Genomic DNA, 19041 nt, shown 5'->3' with positions numbered 1-19041 from the left:
CAGTATTTCCGCATTGTCTGAGCACTCTGGTTGTTGCTGGCTCACTGAGTACTGCTCTGGCAAAGCCTGGTCTAGCAGAACTGGATCTTGATCTGCAGGATTAGTTGATGTGAACTTGGAAAAATGATGCTGGAGGCACGTGGCAGCCTTGGTGCTCTCACGCCAAAGAGCCAGGGCGTAGCGAGGAGCTCTCCTTGCAGCAGCAGGCCGGGGACATGCTGAAACGGTGGGCGAGGCTGCCTGGTCAGCCAGCTTTGTGGATGCTGTTGTCCAGGGGACTGCATGTGCAGTGTGATGCAATGCTGCTTTCTTGCAGGATGCTGCGTCTCTTCTCCTCTCATGAGGGTTGTGCTTCAGATGGCTTTCTCCTGAGGGAGCAGAGTCCTGCGTGCCTGCTGGTTTTTACTTGCATTTACCTCTAGTTTATATTGCACAGGTTGTAAAGCCACTCCAGTCCATGTAGGAGAAGGAGCAGGGACTATCTTCATCTTTGTCTTGTCTGGAATATCTGCTCCTATGTATGGGGTCACTCCAGCATAGCTGCCCTTATAAAACCCAAATAGGGAAAACAAGCCTTAAAGGGGAGTAGCTTAATTAACTAGTGCAAAAGTCTGTGTGTGGGGGGAGAGGGCAGACAGGCCTTGGGACTGGAGGGTGAAGTCAGCACGGCATGTGGTTCCCCTGTGGCACTGAGCCATTTCCAGCCTCTCTCCCACCCGAGATGGCATTAGGAATATGTAAGAGGGCAGCTGCCTTTGAGGTTGGTCTGTGCTGCCCCTTTCATCTCATCTCTACAGCAATTAAGAAAACTGCAGGCATGGGATTGCATCCCTGGCAGCATTTGCTTTTTTTCTTTGTAACTGTAGAGGGAGTTTGAGCCCTGCACAGCGCAGAGCTCAGGCGTCCTCTCCCAGGCAGTGCTGGACACATAGCTCCTCCTCTCCAGCCTGCTGCCCCGGCCGGCTGCATCCGTTTGCCCAGTTTGCTCAAGCTGCTGAAACGTGAGGCCGAGAGGGAGATGGGGCTGAGCAGGCATTTTCTCTCAGCTCCATCCTTCCTTCTTCCACTGGCTCTGCAGAAGCTGCGTCTCGGACCGCCGGTGCCTTCCAGCATGTTTGCTGCCCAGCAAGTTCCCCGTTTTGTTCAGTGAAAGAAAATGGGGTGAAGTGGCTTTTTTTGCTAGTGTTTCTGGCCTGGAAACCAGAGCTGCCTTGCCAGCCAGACTTATCCAATCTCTAGCTGTAACCTGCCCACCTCCACCTTCCGTTTCCAACCCATGAGCAGACAGATCTACGCAGGAAGTCAGAGATTCTACTTTGCTTTTGGCACTGGAAGGCAGGTTCCTGGTTTTAGTGATGAAACGCATGGTCAAGCTGCAGATGGTCATGTTCTTTCTCACACTCTTTTCTGGCTACCAAAGGTGCAGATTATTAATAAGAAGCTGGACTTTAGCAGCGTTCAATCCAAGTGTGGCTCAAAGGATAATATCAAACACATCCCAGGAGGAGGCAGTGTGAGTACTTTCACACTTTCAATGCACTATAATAGTTCTTATTATAAGTGGCATGTTGTGTACACTAAACTGCCAATGCTATCTGCAGCGACCCTGCCGTCAGATAGCTATTGGTGACGTGCAATGACTCTTTTCTGGCTACCAAAGGTGCAGATTGTTAATAAGAAGTTGGACTTTAGCAGCGTTCAATCCAGGTGTGGCTCAAAGGATAATATCAAACACATCCCAGGAGGAGGCAGTGTGAGTACCTTCACACTTTGAATGCACTGTAATAATCCTTACTATTAGTGGCATGTCGTATACACTAAACCGCCAATGCCATCTGCGGCGACCCTGCTGTCAGATGGCCATTGGTGACGTGCTGTCATTTAACCCCATTAACCCAAAAGACATGGTTAGATGAACCCTAACAAGTTCTGTACATGCCTGACATGGACAGAACTAACTGACCTGTGTAGAAACCATGTCTGTAACAAAACGTCCTGTTAACCCAAAGGTTTTACACTACCTGGAAGGCTTAATGCCTCATTGTCTGCAGGATGGGTGGCCTCTAGCAGACAGTGACGTAGTTGCTGATGCAGTAGATGGATAGATTCTTAAGCAAATGCAGTCCTCGTTGCTTAATGTACTGCTAAATTGCACGTGACTCTGCACAACCTGTGAAAGCGCAGGTTCCTGCCCATTCCCATCAGGCAAGTATGATCCATCAAATACTAAGCTTCTCCGTGCTAATGAATGTGTCTGGTGTATGTTAGGCAGCGCCCATGGAGGCTGAGCCTAAAGCGATACTGGGTTAATTGATCGGAATGCCGGCATTTCCAGCCATTCTCCGATAAATAGCCAGAGTCAGCTTTCAGTTACTGTGCCAGAAACCTGGAGAGACTCCACAGAGGTTGGTGGATTTGCACCAGTCTCTCTGGAGACAGAGTTTGGGTCCAGGAAAGATGACGGACCAACAAAGGAACATCACTGAGACCCCAAACAGTGCGACCTGGGCTCTGTGGTTGCCTGGTCTGCAGCCACCTGAGGAAGCTATCTGGTGCCCCTCAGATGTAGCCGATGCATTTTCTTTGTGCTGTTCTTGATCTCCGTGGGCGCCCTCCCTGAGAAACTGAGCATTGCAGAGGGCTTGGCATGTGAGCATTGGGACATAACTGGGTTTGCAAACTCCGTCTTAAATTTGATGTCATTCTGCATGTATTTAATGAGCCAGAGGAGCTGCTTTGCGGAGGTCAGACCTCTGCGAAGCAGATTTCGTGCTGGTTCTGCTCTTCCTTGCCCCATGGTCCTGCACTGGCTGGATTGCCTGGTGCGTGGCGGACCACTGGTTACACCAGGAGTTAGTGTTCGTCACCAGTCGTCTGTGCTGTGGCTGGTAATTAGTTTCAGCAAAGGGTAGTGAGCTCATCCTTTTCTCCACTGAGAGCTCACACCATGGGTGAGCATTCGCAGCTGCAGTGTGGCTGCAGTGGGTTAAGAATTATCTGGATTTTTTGGCTGGAGGTTGTCATCGCGTGATCACTGCCGGCTGCGTTGACACAGAAGGCAGCAGCTTAGCTCTGGGTGCAGGTGCTCGGAGCAAAGCCATGTGCTGACATGGCCAGAGCGTGGCTGCACAGGCTGTCCTGGCGGCAGAGCTGTGCCTTGGGGCTCCTCCGATAGAGGGGCAACAAGACACCACCAGGGCCCGATGGCCGTCATCTCTTAATCCTCCACGACGCTGTCAGCGGCGCCTGCCTGCCCAGCCATTGCTGCTTCAAGAAGAATGAACTGTTGCTACAGTAACCTGGGTTGGTATCTATTTTTTAAGCCAGTGGACGCTCTGACAAGGTGATGCATTAGGCAGAAGTTGACTCTAAGCATTGCTGCTGCTGAGATGTGGCATCCCCAGGTCTCTGGCACTGGTTTCCCAGGCAAGCAACTCTGTGCCCCTTTTCCTTTCTTGCTAAAATGGGGAGAACCCTTCTCTGCTCCTCAGCAAGGATGGTAAGGGTTAATGGAGTCTTGTCTGTAAAAAAAGGGAGCTGGAATGAGAGCAGAAAGAAGTGTTTCAGTTGCTGATTGCTTGCTCTGGAAATGGGAGGTCTTTCAGTCCCAGGTCCCAGTGGTGCCCAAATTGCTCATAAACCCTTCGGGGTCACGGCTGGGATGAGAAAGGCGCCAGCTGTCCTTTTGGGGTCTGCTTCCTGCCTCCCGACTGAATGTAGCTCTCCTCCTGCCCAGTGCGCTAAACATGTGATCTTTTCCCAGCGCTGTCTTTGTGTCTGTGTCTGCGATGTGCTCCCAGACCCTAGGGTTGCTTTTCTCCCCTCTCTCTGTCTCCTCTCTCTGTCAAATGTGCCTTTTGGTGTGTGTGAGCATCGGAGACAAGGCAGGCCCATGTGCACGGTGCTCTGACCCCGTGCTGGTGGGATGGTGGCATTGAGCCGCTGTTCCCCACTCCTTTTGCAGGGGGGGGAGCATCCTCATCCTGTGTGATGGAGGGGGGGAGTGTTTCTCAGTGGCATGCACACCCACGGTCCAACACCTAGCTCTGAGGGTGATGGGGCCAGTGGATGTGGGGCCAACATGAAGGAACTGAAGGATGGACCTTCACCCCAGGGCTTTTGAGTCAGCACAGGGCACTCAGGTTGATGCAGAGCAGTGGCTACAGTGAATCCTTCATGCTGGCTTTTGACCACATTGGTCCAGAGGCTGCCTGGAGGAGTCAGCTCCTCCGCAAAGGTCCCTTTGGTGCTGGCATGTCCTTCCTGAGGTGAGAGCAGTACCCCTGCTGTGGTGCTTGGTGAAAGCCCAGAGAGCAGTGTATGCTCGCCTTGAAATCCAGGCTATTACCGAGAGCCAAACACTTCCCAGTGAGTAGGAACCAGTCTTGAGGTGTTGGTGATCCGACTTCTGCACAGCCCCACTAACTACATCAATAGCTGATTCACACACAGGTGTGAGTCCAAAACCAGGGCCCAAGGTAACTTCTAGGGGTATGGGGATGTTTTCTCACCCCCTTGTCTCCTGCTCCTGATGTGGCTGGTGTGTACGTGCTGTGGTTTGCCGTCCCTGACGCGCCTGGTGGTCCCCAACCTCTCCAGTCATTGGTGTTTTCCAGCGTGGTGTTTAACCGCTAATATAACCACTAAACAGCTTCACGTTAACCGTTCCTCGTGTGTGCGTCTCGTGTAACCCGGTTGTCCGTGCGCAAGAGGCCGCCGGCCCCACGCCCAGGCACGCCACAGCGCCGTGGCCGGGCTTCGAATGGGGCGGTTTAAGTGGAATTGCTGGAGCCTGTGTTCGGAGATGTAATGGGTGAAGCAAATAAAAACCAGAGCACGATGTCATGAAATAATGTTGTGGTTCAATATAGTATAATTGCCATTTTAATTTATGTTATGTGAACTCCTGCCAGATATTTAGACTTTGCTTTGTCTTTTTTTTTTTTTTAACCCTTATTTCCGTTACAGCATTTTTCAGAAATGCATATTTTGGTCACTCTTTTTAAAGTTCTGTGCACATTGATCATTTCTGTTCTTTCAGTTTTTGTGGACATAAGCTTTATGTTTTACACCAGAAAAGGTATTTATTTTTTACGTTTTCTCTCTGGTATATCTCCTCCTTTTGGATGATGTGTATGCAAATCTTAATTAATTACCACTCCACTTTCTCTCTCACTTAAGCACTTTAAAATTGCCTCTACTTCCCCCCTCTGTGGAGAGGTGATCTTGTGCATGCTGACATGTTAAGAGAGGCTACTGCACACGGGCATTAATGATCTCCCGTTTCTGATGACAGTTTCTTTGGTATTATTAATCTTATTGGGGTTTAAGCTGTCCTTTCCCTTGAATCCAGATCAGGTGCCGGTGTGTGTTGTGCCTCCCCCTCCCCAGGCTGCCCGCGGTGGCAATAAACTCATTGCCTTTTCATTTCTTGTACGGACAGGTTCAAATCGTTTACAAGCCAGTCGACCTGAGCCACGTGACATCCAAATGTGGTTCCCTGGGCAACATCCATCACAAACCAGGTACCCTCTGACTCCGCAGCATCCACCAGCGCTGGGTGCCGGTCCCTGAGAGCTACAGGCTGCGTCGTGGCGTGCAGCTGGAGATGGGGAGAGGGTTGGCATAGTGCAGGGAGCGAGGGGAGGCATGTGGGATCTGGTCTGGTCCGTGGACACCTGTGTCCGTGCCAACGTGTTGCTGTAACGGGAACTATTCAGGAATAAATAGGGGGAACTACTGGTGTTCAGGGGAGTACAGTTAGCTCCCTTCCCTTGGCTCTCTAAACATTGGGAAGTCTGTCAGCTCCACAGTATGCTTTGGAAAGTCTCTTTACCCTGGTTCCCACTTGCCCTGGCTCCTGGGTTTCCCAAATCACCCTCTTGCTGCTGTGTTCCTCGTCCTCAGCCTCAGCAGTGCTTTGGTTGAGCCGCCTTGGAGGGGCAGCTCGGACCTGAGCCCTTTCTCTCCAGCCTGCCCTGGCTGGCACAGGAGCTAACCTCGCTCGTGCTCTTCTCTTCCAGGTGGTGGCCAGGTGGAGGTGAAATCTGAGAAACTGGACTTCAAAGATAAGGTGCAATCGAAAATCGGGTCCTTAGATAACATCAGCCACGTCCCTGGAGGAGGAAATAAAAAGGTAAAGGGGCACTGGGTCGAGAGCAGGCACGCTGGTTCTGCTGCAAGTGTGTGTCTGCCCTGTGAGCAGGATGCAAGCAAAGAGCGGTTGAAGTCTGGACTCGGAGAAGGTCCCGCTCACCCAGCCCGTCTTTAGCCCGCGTGGCCTCTCCTCTCTGCTTACCAGGCAGCGCTTCTTCCCAGTGCTTGAAGCCGTTTGCTGCCCATGTTCTAGCGTGGGGTGGTCTCTGCACACTTGTCCTTCCGAGGGCAAAAGGCGCCCTGCCCAGGGCCAGGCCGCTCAGCCGCTGCCCAAACAGCCGGCTCGTCGTGCTGCAGGCGGGCAGAGCCCAGGGCTCCGGGGCTGCCTTTGCAACCTGGAGGACATTTGCTGGAGCACAGCTGTGGCAGAGCTGCGAGGATGGCAGTCTCTGTCCTCTTCTGGCCCGTGGCCACCTGAATGAGTGTGAATGTAAGTGACACCTTCTCCTGTGGTTTCCTGCTCTTTCTCGTTCTCTGAAGTTTGTGTGGAAATGTGTTTGTGTCTCAAACCTTTCGCGTTAAGGGGTGCCACCGTCGGCGACTGCCTTTGTGCTCCGCGTTGCCAGTTACTCCCAGCATCGTGGCACAAAGATGGCAGCTCAGGGTGCTGCGTGGGTGTTGGTTCCCCAGTGAAAGCGGAGCATTAAAGGCTTAGCTTTATTTAGAACAGGTGACTTTGCAGTAGGCCATCACTTCAGAAGAAAGGTGATCTCTTCTTACTTCAAGTCTCAGTCTCTGAGCCGAGACTGACGGAGGACTCTGTGTAGGGTGTGGTGCGCGTCTGGGGGGGATTTAAATTGAAAGACAAAAGCCGACCAGGTCAGGTGAGATACTGAACTTGGGGTGAGCCGGTCCTGCCGCAGGCTTTGATGGTTACTTCACAGTAAGTCTTAGCTAAGTAAAACACCTCTACAGCCTCGCTCCAAGGACAGCCACGGCCCTTGCAGGCAGGGGAGCAGGGAGATCAGGTAAGCACAAGAGCTGAGACTCCAGCCTGGTCACATGCATAGTTGAATTTCTCCAGCGAAAAATGGATTTTATCTTGCATGTTTTTCAAACGCTTTTTTCTCAATGGAAGGGGAATGTTCTGCTTCGGCTCCTGTATTTTGGCACTTTGTTCTTGGCCACGTTTTCTCTGTGCACCTCCCAGCCCTTCATCTCCCAGCTGGCCTCTGACTGAGGGATCACTTGACTTCCTTACCCTTCTCTCACTGCTGCTACGCATCAGACTGCCCTGTGCTTCACTAAGCCCATTTTCATCGTTTTTATCAGTACAGTGATGATTCTTTCATATCCTGGCACATCCACTAGGCCACAGTTTGAAGAACTTCCCTTTTGGAGGGGCTATTTATTTGCAAAGGTGTGACCCAGCAGCGGCATCACCTGCCTCAGCCTTCCTGCGTGGCAGTTGCCCATAAACTGCCAAAATCCACACCTGGAGGAGGTTGTTGGTGTAACTTGAGTTCAGATGCTGGCGCAGATGCTTCCCTTGTCCAGCTTGTTCCCATTCTCACCTTGGCACCAGGGACCATCCTCGGGCAGTGCTGCTCTGAGGTGGGACGCTGCTCACAGGGAGGGGACAGGACACGGCTGAGCCTCGTCAGCCCGCCACATAGAGTGGCTGTGGGTGGCTCCGCTGCCCCTTCCCACACCTTTCCCGCGTCCCCAGTCCCCTCGTTGCTCTGTGACACAAACGATCCAGATTAGGACGCATAGTCCGCAGCTCTCCAGGCTGAACGCTGGCTCATGTGCCACTCCCTGTTGGGTCTCCCGTGGGTTGCTGGGGTGCTCTGTGCTCTGCCAAAGTACCTGTGCCAGCAGCGTCCGCTCTCCTTTGCTGCACACGGAAAGCTTTCCTCCCCGTCTCCAAACGCAGTCGCTATTCTTCCTGTGAGCCAGTGAATGTCCCTGTTTTTCAGATCTTTTTCTCCCCAATTTTCTATTTCTTTTATTTTTTTGGTCTTTTTCCTTCTGGTTGACATTTATTGGATCTTGTTTTTCGTTGCTGATGCGTTTTTTGCACCCCACCGCCCTGGGCGGGTTTCTTCACCTGTAGAGAGAGAAAGGCAAGGAAGACAAGACCCGTCCCCAGGCTGCTCGGACCCCGAGCCCAGACCCTGCTGGGCTCCAGGCCCTGGTGCTGGAGCCACCCGCCCCCCCGGAGAGCCAGCTCCCAGCCTTGCACTCGGCTGGGGAGGGCACCAGTAAGTAGCAAACCTGATCCACTTCACCTCCCCTCCCTGGCCCTCGCGCTCGCCGGGAGAGAGGGGTTCGGCTCATGGGAGCAGCGTTTTGAGCCCAGCTGGGCCGTGGGTTAAGGGGAAGGTTTATGCGCCGTATGGGGATCCCACCCCCTCTGTAAATCTCTGCCGGGGGAGTGGGAGCAGCCCAGGTTGTGCCGTCTGAGTCCTGTGCCCTGGACCCACCGCCACACCGGGCCGGGGCGCTTGGGGAGGGTTTGGCAGCGTCCCAAGATGCTCCAGGCCTGCCGTCCCCTCCGGCTGCGCCCGTTCCCTGTGTGGGCTACTGGAAGGGACGTGCCTGGGGACTGGGGGCACTGGGGGCATCAGGCCAATGAACTGTGCTTTCCTCCCAGCTGCACGACAGCAGTGGCCGAGTGGACGGTTTGCAGGTAAAAACGGCCTCTCCGGATGGTGTCCCGCATCCTCCCCGCTCACCGCCCTCTCCTCTCGTTGCAGATCGAGACTCATAAGCTGACTTTCCGCGAGAACGCCAAAGCCAAGACCGACCACGGCGCCGAAATCGTCTACAAGTCCCCCACCATCTCCGGAGATGCCTCCCCGCGCCGCCTTAGCAACGTCTCCTCCACCGGCAGCATCAATATGGTGGACTCCCCCCAGCTCGCCACGCTAGCCGACGAAGTGTCCGCTTCGCTGGCCAAGCAGGGCTTGTGATCGGGGCATGGCGGGCAAAGATGAGAGAAGACAAGGGGAAAAAAAAAAAAAGAAAGAAAAGAAACAAAAATAATAATCTGGCCTTCTTCCTCTGTTCCTTTTACAGCTGCTTCCCCATCCCCTAACTGGTTAATGATTTAACCTGCTTTTACTGTTCATTCAGCTCTAGCTCCAGGACTTCAAAATCAGTGACACTATGAGGTACAAAACCTCCTCTCCCCCTGCTCCTCGGAGCGCACAGCCTGTCCCCGGCCCCCACTCCCTCCCCTCGGCCCCGCGCGAGGTCCCCCACTGTCCCGGCCCTGGCAGGGGTGCCCACCGCCCAGGGAGAGCGGGGAGGGGGATGGAGGGGGCAGCCGCGGCAGGACGCTGCCCCGAGCACCGCAGCGCAGGGCCGGCTGCGGGAAGGGGACGTGACCTTCCCACGCTCGTTCCCCTAACGGTGCCTGGGCCCGAGGCCTGGCGTGCAGGCGGCACAGGCAGCGGGCGCTGCAGCCAGGGACTGCAGGGAGGTGCCCTCCCTTTCTGCATTAAATTTGCCTGCTGATTTGGAAGAAACCTTTTGTTTTTACCTCCGAAAGCCGAGATGTGTATGAAGGTAACTGCCAGGTATCCCCTAAACCCGCTCTCAGCGCCGGCAGCTGGAGTGCTGGCGACGCCGGGGTGTCCCACTGCGGAAGGGGTCCTGGACAGCCGTTCCCCTCTCCGTGGCTGTGCTGGAACCGCTGAGTGGATGAGTAGAGGCTTTTCCCCATTCCTTTGGCAGCCCCTCGTGTCGTAGAATAGATTTGTCTGTATATGCTTGGACAGTGCCAGGGTGATTGTTTTCATAAATGAGCATGTGTTTAAAAAAAAAGGATATGCTGTAAGTAGTTTTGAGCTGCCCCGCGCCGGCTCTGCCGCAGCCCGAGGGGAGCTTTGCTGAGCTCCGGGTTGTGCCCAGACCCGGCGTCCATGGGCGGCCCAGCACCGCATGTCTGCTGGGCCCGTGGGTGGGCGCAGAGCCCCTGCCCCGCTCCCTGGGGAGGGCCGGGGGCTGTGGCGGGGCTCCCTGGCACCGTCACCTCCCGGGGACGCTGCACGAGGGGTGCGCGCAGCTCCAGGGCTGAGACGGCCCCTGGATTTGGGTGCAGCTTGTAACATTTTTTGGGTTGTTGTTTTGTTTTTTTTTTTTCCCCTGCAAGGTCAGCTAAGAGATCACGGAGGCGGCAGCTCCATGGCTCTGCTGTTCTCGTGCCACTGGCAGCGGTAGGAGACAACCGGGAGGGCGCGAGGGGAAGGCGCGAGGGGGGCTTCAGCTGCTGCATGTAGGCAGCTCCCCCCGGCCCCAGCCTGCACTCAGGGGGCCGCTGCCTGGCGCTGACCCCCAGCGCGCTCGCCTGGTTTCAGTCTGCAGCGTGTCCCCCCTCGGGGGTGGTGTGTGTGTGTGTGTGGTTGTGTGTCTCCTCCACACAGCACTGGCACCCCCAGCCCCACACCGGGGGCGGGGGGGAGAAAAGATTCATTTTTTCTGCTGCTTTTGTTCCTGTGGCAACCCAAGGAGCGTGAGGGGGGTGACTGGGGCTGCGCTGCGCCCTTGGCTGGCCCTGTGCACCCCTTCCTTCCACAACCAAAGAGGCTGAGGTGCCATCGGTGCAGCTCAGCGCGCGTCCCCCCGCCCCACATCCTCCCCAGGAGGCACCCGCTGGCCTGGTGGGGTAGAGCTGGGGGCAGCAGAGGGGCCACAGACCGTGCCCACCCAGGTGCCTGTGGCAGGGAAAGCCATGCTTTCCCAGGGAGGGGCCAAAATCCTGGTGTGACTGGCATGGCGAGGGGTCTGGGGGGGGGGCTGGGTGCCACCGAGGCTGCGCTGGCCGCTGCAGTGCGGGCAGGCAGCGTGTCCCCCCGGGCAGGACCCGCTCCAGCCTTAGCAGGAGCTGCTGGACCTGCCATGCTGCTGCGGCCATCGCACACCCCGCACGGGCGCCGCAGGGTTGTCCTGCCCGGCGCTGAGGAGGAGGGGTGGGTTGGGGGGATGGTGGTTGTTTTGGGGGGGGGGGGGGGGGTGTGTCCAACCATTGTCTCCGCAGCCCCAGGCGCTGCTCTACTGCTGGGAGAGGCTGGGCCAGCACGAACAAACAGGTCACACGAAAGCCCACGTCCCGCTTGTCACTCGCTCCGTTTCAGTTGACGCGCTGATTGTAAGAGGCTGTACTCCGGCCTGTGACTGTATCGGTGTCGGCTGTAGGAGCCGCTGCGGTTATTTTTGTCCTTTGTAAAATGAGCAAGTGGGAGAACCACCGACCGCCCGGCACCCCTCTGCCCCTTTCCAGCTGCAGGAGGGCGCGTAGCTGAGCTCGCCCACCCCCAGCGCCCGAGGGACACCAACACCCAGGGCCGGGGTGGCCTTAGTGCGCCAGGGAGTGGCGTCTTCCCGCTGCGCCTGTCCTCGGCTGAGACACCCCCCCAACCCTGTCTGCCCCCGGGGGTCCCGGGGCAGCCCTTACACCCGCCACGGCGCCCGCTGTCCCCTTCCAGCGGCCCGAGCCACGGCCCCGACCCCGCGTTCAGAACCGGGCCGGAGGGTTACCACGAGCAGCTGCGCAGACTGACCCGTGGCTTTTCCTTTACTCCACACACATCTTGGTCTGAAAAGGGTTAAAACTGGCACTGATTAAAAAAACACCCCATATTTCTGCACTCAAAAAAAAAAAAAAGAAAAAGAAAAAAAAAAAGTTATTAACTGAGTTTCCGGTGCCAGACTGCCGGTGGTGCTGGCAGCCCCGCGTCCCTGCGCCGCGCCGGGGCGGGGAGGGAAGGTTTGATCTCAGTGTATCATTCTAGCTTAGCTTCTGTCTGTGGGTGTCCATAGTGTATCGTGCGTTTTAACAACTGGTTTACACTGTTGCCGTAAAAGTGAATTTGGAAATAAAGTCATTACTACAATAGCGGCCGCCTCTGTTGGGGCGGGGGGGGTGGGGTGCGGGGGGAGCCGGGATCCGCACGCAGTGGTGGGGGGCTGCTCCTGCGGTCGGGCGCAGGCTCCAGCCGGGGTTTGGCCGTGCTGGGAGGTCCATGGTCTCCCCTCGGCAGCGGGGCCCGGGCTGGGATGGCCCTGCCAGCACCAGGGCTGCAGGACCCGCTCCCAGGGGCGTAAGGGTGGGCCGGGGTGGCCGCGCTCTGCTCTTCTACCCTTCTGAATTACCAGCCACCGCCGCAGCCCGGGCCGGAGCTTCACCAGCTCCCCTTCCCTGCTGGGGTGCGGGCCGGGGAGCCCCTGCCCGGTGGGCTCTGCGGGCCACGAGGGCAGCGCGGACGCCCTGGGCCGGGGAGCCCGAGTTCTACTTCAGCCTCATCGTGTGACCCTGGACAGGGCAGTTTCTCGGCTGCGAAGCAGGACTAAGCACAGCCCTGTCCCCGCAGCCCCGGGGCTCCGCAGCGGCTGCTGCGAATGCGCGGCGACGCCTCGCTCCCCGTCCCCACATCCAACCTGCTCTCGCTTCCCCACGCCCCGGCAGCCACAGCTCGGCACCCGCAGCCCTTCGCTCCGCACCTTCGCCAGGGCTCGGGCGCCTCGTGCCGGGCAGCAGCTCCCAGCGCCGTTTGCTTGTCAGATTGGATCTTTCCTCCCGTTAATTACTCGTAACGAACCCGGCGATGCCCAGGTTGCTGCCTCCTACTTCTTTGATCACCCGGCTAATCATCACCAGGCACCTTCCTCTTTCCCAGCCCCTCCGTAAGGAGGCACAAAGTCTAATTCGCTTATCTTGGGAATCTGGGAGCACCCAAGGAAGTCGCCTCCCACCCCTCGCCTCTTGCAAACATCCCCCGCTCCCAGCAAACCGCGCCACGAGGGCGGGTGATTTGCGCAAACCCCACCCGGCTGCCAAATGCACCCCGCGCCCCCGGCTCCCGCTCGCCCCCGCAGCCCCGTGCAAAGCCCAAACCCGCCGCTCCTGCGGCCCAAGGCCCGGTGGCAACTGCTGGGGAATAACGTTATCGAGGGAAAATGAGGGGCCCTTGAGCGCGCGGCAGGAGGGAAGCGGCTGACCCCCAGCGCGGGGAAGGGCCCCTCCCGCTTCCCAGCCCAGCGGTTCACAAACGCACGTTTGCATAGAATAGTCTTGTTTTAATTTTTTTTTTAATATTTTCTTCTTTTTTTTTTTATAAGCACATTTGTGCTTTGCCAACAGAATCAAGACATTAACAAAGATCAGCTTCTCGGAAGAAAAGCATTTCTATATAACAAGGACATTACACAGCTCAAAGCAGGAAAAGAAAATATTTACAAAATACAATGTGGGTTTTTTTTTTTTGTGGTTTTTATAATGCTAAAAGGGTTATTCAGAATTTTCAACCTTATAAATAGAAAAGCACTTATGCAGAGGGATATGGTAGCGTTTTTTTTTTTTTAAAGAAACGATGACAAATCCTTTAAACTATAACAGAACCAAAACCACTAGATAATGTTGAAAATTGTGAAAACCCCAACCATTAAGCAGTTTAGCTACTATTTCTTTACGATTACAAAATGGAGAAAAAAAAAATATGTCCTTTGTACTTTTTTTTTCCTTTTTTTTTGGTGATGTGATTATACATAAGACAGGCACAATGCTAGCAACAGGACAGGGACCAATAGCCACACCGTCGGGATCAGAAAGCGTTACGGATGGGAACGGTGTGCGGGATCCGGGAGTCACTGCGGGTGCGGAAGGGCCAGGGAGGGAGAGGAGGAACAACAGCAAACTCGGTTTCCAAATAAAATACCTGTCAGGAGGCGGCACGTCGGGCCAACGACGGAAATGAAACGGAATCGACGCCTGTTCTGGGACCGTGTGCGGAAGTGGAGCGAAGCAGCGGTGATGGATCCCGGCCCCCCCGGCGCCCCCCGGCAGCTGCAGCCGCCCGCTCACCCCGGCCCTCCTTCCCGCTCCTTTATTTCCCCTTCTCTGAGACCGAACCCACCTACCGGGACCACCCCGGCGCCTTGGCCGCGCAACCCGGCCCTGCCACGGGACGCTCCCTCCGCCGCTCCCGGCGGCTCCGCAGCCGCCCTCACCCCAACGTTCCAACCCTACGGGGCGGGGGACGCGAGGGCAGAGCTCAAGCATCCGCCGCAGACCCGCGTTTCCCAGCTGAAAGCTGCTGCTGGCCTGGGCCGGCCGCCGCGTCCCCAGAGGGCGTCCCCTTAAGCGCGTCGTGACTTCTGCTCCTGCTGGAAGCGCCTGACCGCAGCGGGCCGGGGTCTCTCCCCTCCCTGCCTTCGACCCGAGAGAAACACGCGGGGGGTGAACAAGGCTGCTTCCAAAACCCCACCCCTCCCACGCAGGGCTGTGCGTGAAGCGGCTACGAGGGTCCTTCCTTCTCCCCCGACGGACAGGGCGGCAGCCAGACCCCGGCGCAGCAAACGGCTGCTCCCACACCAGGAGAGAAGGAAGGAGGAGGTGGCGGGTGGCCCCGGGGGTAGAGGGGAGATCGGGGTGGGGGGGCAGAGTCACCCCTTGGGATACCTGGAACTACAACCTGCGGGAGGGAAAACGCCGGAGGGTGGAAGTGCAGCGTGGTCACTCTGCACGTGAGGACAGACGGACAGCCAGTGAAGGTTGCAATCCCAAGACATCACTTTTCACCACTAATTTCACTCCACTAAAACCTTTCAGGGAGGGGTGGGGGGAGCGGGTTAAGAGAAAAAGACACCCTTTTGCTTGAGAAAAACTATCCCCGAAGTCTGCTAGTCAGCTAAATCCTGTGCTCTAGTTTTATACACCTAAGAAGGGAGGGGAGGAGAGAGGGGAGGGGGGTCTGGTGGGCTGCTCCCCTCCCGAGGCTTCACTCCACTGGGGGCAATCTGGGGGCTCTCATTTGTGTGACAAGGAAACATGGAGAAGGAAAAAAAAAAAAAGAAAACAAAAAAAAAGAAAACAAAAAACAGTTTCTAAACTCCTTAAATTCACTAAAAACTGTGAAAATTCCCGGCAGGATGTTTGAATATCAAACGCAGATTTTGGAAGCTTTAATGCCAAGAGTTAGTTCTGTGTGTTGGTTTTGCTCATGTCTTCCCGTATGTCTCTATCTGTGCGCTGGCCGCTGAACTGCTGCGGAGGAAGAGGAGGAGGAGGGTGTCGCCAGGGGGGTTCGGCTCTTGAGGCTGGCCAGGTTGGGCAAAGCAGAAGTGCCATCGGTCTCCCGGGAGGATTTGCTGCCCGACGTGCGCCGGGTGCAGCGCGACAACCGGTCTTGGGGGTCAGATTGGTCCTCGCACTCTGTCCTGGGATCGTACGAGAGCGGGAAGGTGCGTCGCTCCCAGGGCTGCACGGCCTAAAGGGAAGAGACACCAGGCTATGGAAAATCCTCCGCAAAAGCTATTCTGCTCCCGCCTCCATGCGTGACTCCGGCTGCCCGCGGCGGCGGTCGGGGCAGGCAGCTCCACAGCGCCGTGCCAGCCACGGCCGTAGCCTCGCCGCGTTAGCAGCGCGCGGACAGCTTCGGCACGTGTGGTGAGGACGCGGCAGCCTCCAAACCGAAGCAACCGCTGGAAAAGCGTCCCGCTGCCGATGCGGAACGGCACCGCGCTCCACACCCCGTCCGGCCGAGCGCTTGGACAGAATTTCCCACGTGCAGGTTTCCACGGCGTGTCCCCACAGCGAGGAGGATAAAACAGCCAAGTGCGAGCATCACGTTTACCTCTGTACCCATCTGCAGCAGTCGCTGCGGCGACACAGCGACAGGCAGCCCTCGGACCTTCCCGCCAGCCTCCGGGAACGAAACTAGAGCGAACGGCCGCAAGCAGAGCCAGCACCCACCTGCTCGTCAAGGCCGGCCTCGGGCGTGGAGCAACGGGTGTCCTCGCTGGACAGGAGCCGCATGGAGTCACGGGAGAGGGGAGTGAGGGGGGCAGAGAGCAGTTCGGGGCTGATGGGGCTGCGCGGTGAGTGGGTGTGGGACAGCTCCAAATGGGAGTGGCAGTTGCCCACGTCAGGGGATGCCGGCTGGGGAGTCGAGGGGTTCCCCAGCTGGGGGGTCGTCCGTCCGTCTGTCGATCTGTAGGACCTGAGATAGGAACACGTTTCAGAGCCTGGTTTCAGTCGCAGCTGTGCTCCCACCGGCGCAGGGGCCCAGGCCACTTGCTGCCACCCCCCGACCCCTTCCACCGCCCCCCTCTGCGGGAGCGGCCGTACGACGGGGAATGCCGCAGGGATTTGGCGCACACACAGCAGGGAATGCCGCAGCCCGGACGTTAAAACTCATCCAGGCTCGTCTTTGTCCCATCTCCACTGTCTCGATGCAGCTTTGCAACACTGACGCTGCTCTCCTAAGGTCACGTGTCCCACACGTCTCCTACACTGCCAGCGCTGCATAAATGCCGCGATGAGAAGCCACCCTATGAAATCAGACACTTCAAAATCGGTGTTTCCACCATCCACACGCCATGTGACACCAGGCAGTTCGAGAACCAAGCGTAGTGAATCAGTAATGCTGAAAATGCAGCAAGTTCAACAGTTGGGCGTAGGAGGAGCACTGTAAAACCCCTAGACTTCAGGAGATTTAAACCAGAATTAAGAAAGTTTGCGCACCTACACAGGTTCCCAGATAAAACACCCACAGGCTGCAAACTGAGAAACCTAATTGGCATCCCCACATCTGTGTGCAACTCTTCAAGACGAACTGCAACAGCAGCTGGCAATCAAGGGCTGCCAAGGATCAGATTCCAAAATCTACCTTGGCCAAAGCGTTCATCGGAACGTATAAACCCAGCCCCAATTAGGCTAATAAACCAGCTATACCTGCAGCAAGCTAGATGGAGTCCATGTGCTGAGACAAGATGCAATTTAAAAGCTGCTACAGGAAAAAAAACCAAACCAATCTGTTACCTACGTGAGGCAGGAAGGCCATGAGACGCTCAGCAGATCTGCTGCAGCAGGTCACAAGGAGAGCGACATTTAAGGGAAACGAAGCGCGTTTACCCCGGCGTTTACTGGTCCCTACCTGGCCCAGGTACTCCACGGGCAAGGAGCGAGGTAGCGGCTGAATCACAGCAACAAGAAGTTACCAGGCCACGAGGGGCTCCAACTATTTCTAACGAAAGACTAAAGCAGCTGCTGAGAACCATCCCCGCATTGGCCCCAGCTGGGAACTGAGGGACCGAGCGCGGATCCTGCTGAGGAGGAGCTTGGGACGTGGCGGCCGCCAGCCGGACCGTGGCCAAGCCGCGCTCACGCAGCAAGCCACGTCCTGGGTTGTGCTGAGGAACGTGGCCAGCGGAGCGGGGGCACTTACACCCCCATCCCCCCCTGCTGGGGAGCTGCACTGGGAATACCGGCCCCGGCTCTGGGGGAATCCCCGTCCTTGGCAGCGTTCACACACCATGGCCAGACAAAGCCAGGGCCAGCCTGGTCTGCTGCTGGCAGCAGTCCTGCAGGAGACTGGACCAGAAACCTCTGGAATCGCTTTCCCACCAGCATTTCTAAACCTACGCGGTGAAGCTTGAGTTCACCTCAACGGCCAAGCCAGGACCTCCACACAGCACCTTTCACCAACGCCCTTAAAAAGGGTCTCTAGAGAAACAAAGTTACGGTGAGATGTTTGCAAAGAAACACCAAAATGTCCCACGCTCCACCAGCACCGGCAAATGCCGCTGCAGACGAAACGAGGCGGCAGCAGCGTGGATGGAATTTGACACATGCTTCCTTCGCATTTGCAGAAGTTCTTGCAGAAACAACCTTACGCGACAGTGCACGCCCAACAGGGCTGAACTGAAACCACAACCAGAGCAGGATGACCGGGTGCATGTCTGTAGCTCAGCACGTGTTCCTGCCCGAGAGCAGAGCGGTTCAAAACCAGACCAAGCATCGGAAATCGAACGGAGAAGAGCGAATCTCTTCTTATGCAGATTTATGATGAGATCAACAGCTGGAAACTGTGAGCAGTTTTAGACACCCACTCACAAAAAGACGCTGCAGAACGGGAATCAAGTGTCAAGTGATCAGAGGAAGGTAAGGACACGGATATAAATGGAGCAGAGAAACAGCACTGCTGAAGCAACGGAGCAGAGATGCGACAGGCAGCCTAACGCCGAGAACAACCACTGTTCCTTGTTCTTGCATGAAGGATGCCCAGCTCAGCCCTTTTGTTTTCCTCTGGACTCCCAAGCTGGCGCACCAGCCTCCACACTTCCAGAGCGATGGAAGCGCCTGAGAAAGCAGAATCCAAACAGACGGTGCAAGAGTTGGTTGTCCGCAACTTAACTGGCGTGTAACTTTACCCCCACCTAAGCAAGGCTACGCCCCACCCCTACAAGGGCCCCTCAAGCTGCCTTTGGGGGTGGTGATCAAACTTCCCAATACCAGCACAAGCTTTTAACCATTTTCACGGACCAGCCAATCTAATAAAGCCTCCACAACGTGCATCCAAGAGCACCCCACTGTTGGGAACACCACCTTGGCCAAGAGCACCCCCTTTGCATCCGAGCGCCGCTGGTGAGCCGGGGCAGTGCTGCAGAACCGCGCCGGCAGGCGTACCTGCTGCCCCGCCGCTGCGGGGGCACGCTCGTGCTCCAAAGCCACCGGGCCCGCTCCATCTCTTCACACTTGCCATGCCGAGCAGCGAAGGCCGAATCAGACAAATCCTCGATCTGGAAAGGGAACGGTACAGGGCTTGGTCACAGCTTTCTTATATTAATCACGCATCTCTGTGCAGTTTTTTCAGCATTAGCTACAGCATGAATTTAAATAAATGTTTATGTCTGGAGGGAGGCAGATGCTATCAGTGAGTGCAAGAGCACCTTGTTAAACTGAGTCTGCATCGCTTAGGAAGAGATTAAGAACTAAAAACCAAAGGAAAACCACTTATCCCAGAATGAAAGCGCTCACAGAGGTTTAAGGAAATACCATCATTATCAGTTTAGTTAAAATAATAATTATAGTGGCGTGACTGGTCATGATTCCATAAAAAGACTGCTGCCCAGAGAGGTCTCCCAACAGCAATTAGACCT

The 19041-nt window shown here is 56.2% G+C and overlaps 2 protein-coding genes across 23 annotated transcripts in view; one reads left to right on the top strand and one right to left on the bottom strand.

The window, feature by feature from the left end:
• The window catches only part of MAPT (microtubule associated protein tau), a 53263-nt gene extending 41265 nt beyond the window's left edge, over positions 1-11998 (top strand). For 10 of the 17 annotated variants that reach the window (XM_075117160.1, XM_075117167.1, XM_075117166.1 and 7 more), the window contains 5 exons: positions 1421-1513; positions 1661-1753; positions 5444-5525; positions 6024-6136; positions 8856-11998. In XM_075117160.1, the coding sequence (XP_074973261.1) occupies positions 1421-1513; positions 1661-1753; positions 5444-5525; positions 6024-6136; positions 8856-9071 (597 nt within the window). In that variant the 3' untranslated portion in view covers positions 9072-11998. Of the gene's footprint in view, positions 1-1420; positions 1514-1660; positions 1754-5041; positions 5081-5443; positions 5526-6023; positions 6137-8212; positions 8361-8855 lie in introns of all 17 variants that reach the window. The other 7 variants (XM_075117171.1, XM_075117165.1, XM_075117163.1 and 4 more) reach the window with 4 other exon arrangements.
• A 1179-nt stretch (positions 11999-13177) lies between these two features.
• KANSL1 (KAT8 regulatory NSL complex subunit 1) overlaps positions 13178-19041 on the bottom strand; it is a 101718-nt gene continuing 95854 nt past the window's right edge. For all 6 annotated transcript variants that reach the window (XM_075117133.1, XM_075117136.1, XM_075117132.1 and 3 more), the window contains 3 exons: positions 18569-18681; positions 15854-16100; positions 13178-15368 (listed from right to left, as the gene is read on the bottom strand). In XM_075117133.1, the coding sequence (XP_074973234.1) occupies positions 15120-15368; positions 15854-16100; positions 18569-18681 (609 nt within the window). In that variant the 3' untranslated portion in view covers positions 13178-15119. The remainder of the gene's footprint in view (positions 15369-15853; positions 16101-18568; positions 18682-19041) is intronic.

This window comes from Phalacrocorax aristotelis, chromosome 23 (genome assembly GCF_949628215.1).
Source record: "Phalacrocorax aristotelis chromosome 23, bGulAri2.1, whole genome shotgun sequence".
NCBI lineage: Eukaryota > Metazoa > Chordata > Aves > Suliformes > Phalacrocoracidae > Phalacrocorax > Phalacrocorax aristotelis.
Note: the sequence above shows the minus strand (reverse complement) of the source record. Positions and strands in the feature narration are given on the sequence as shown.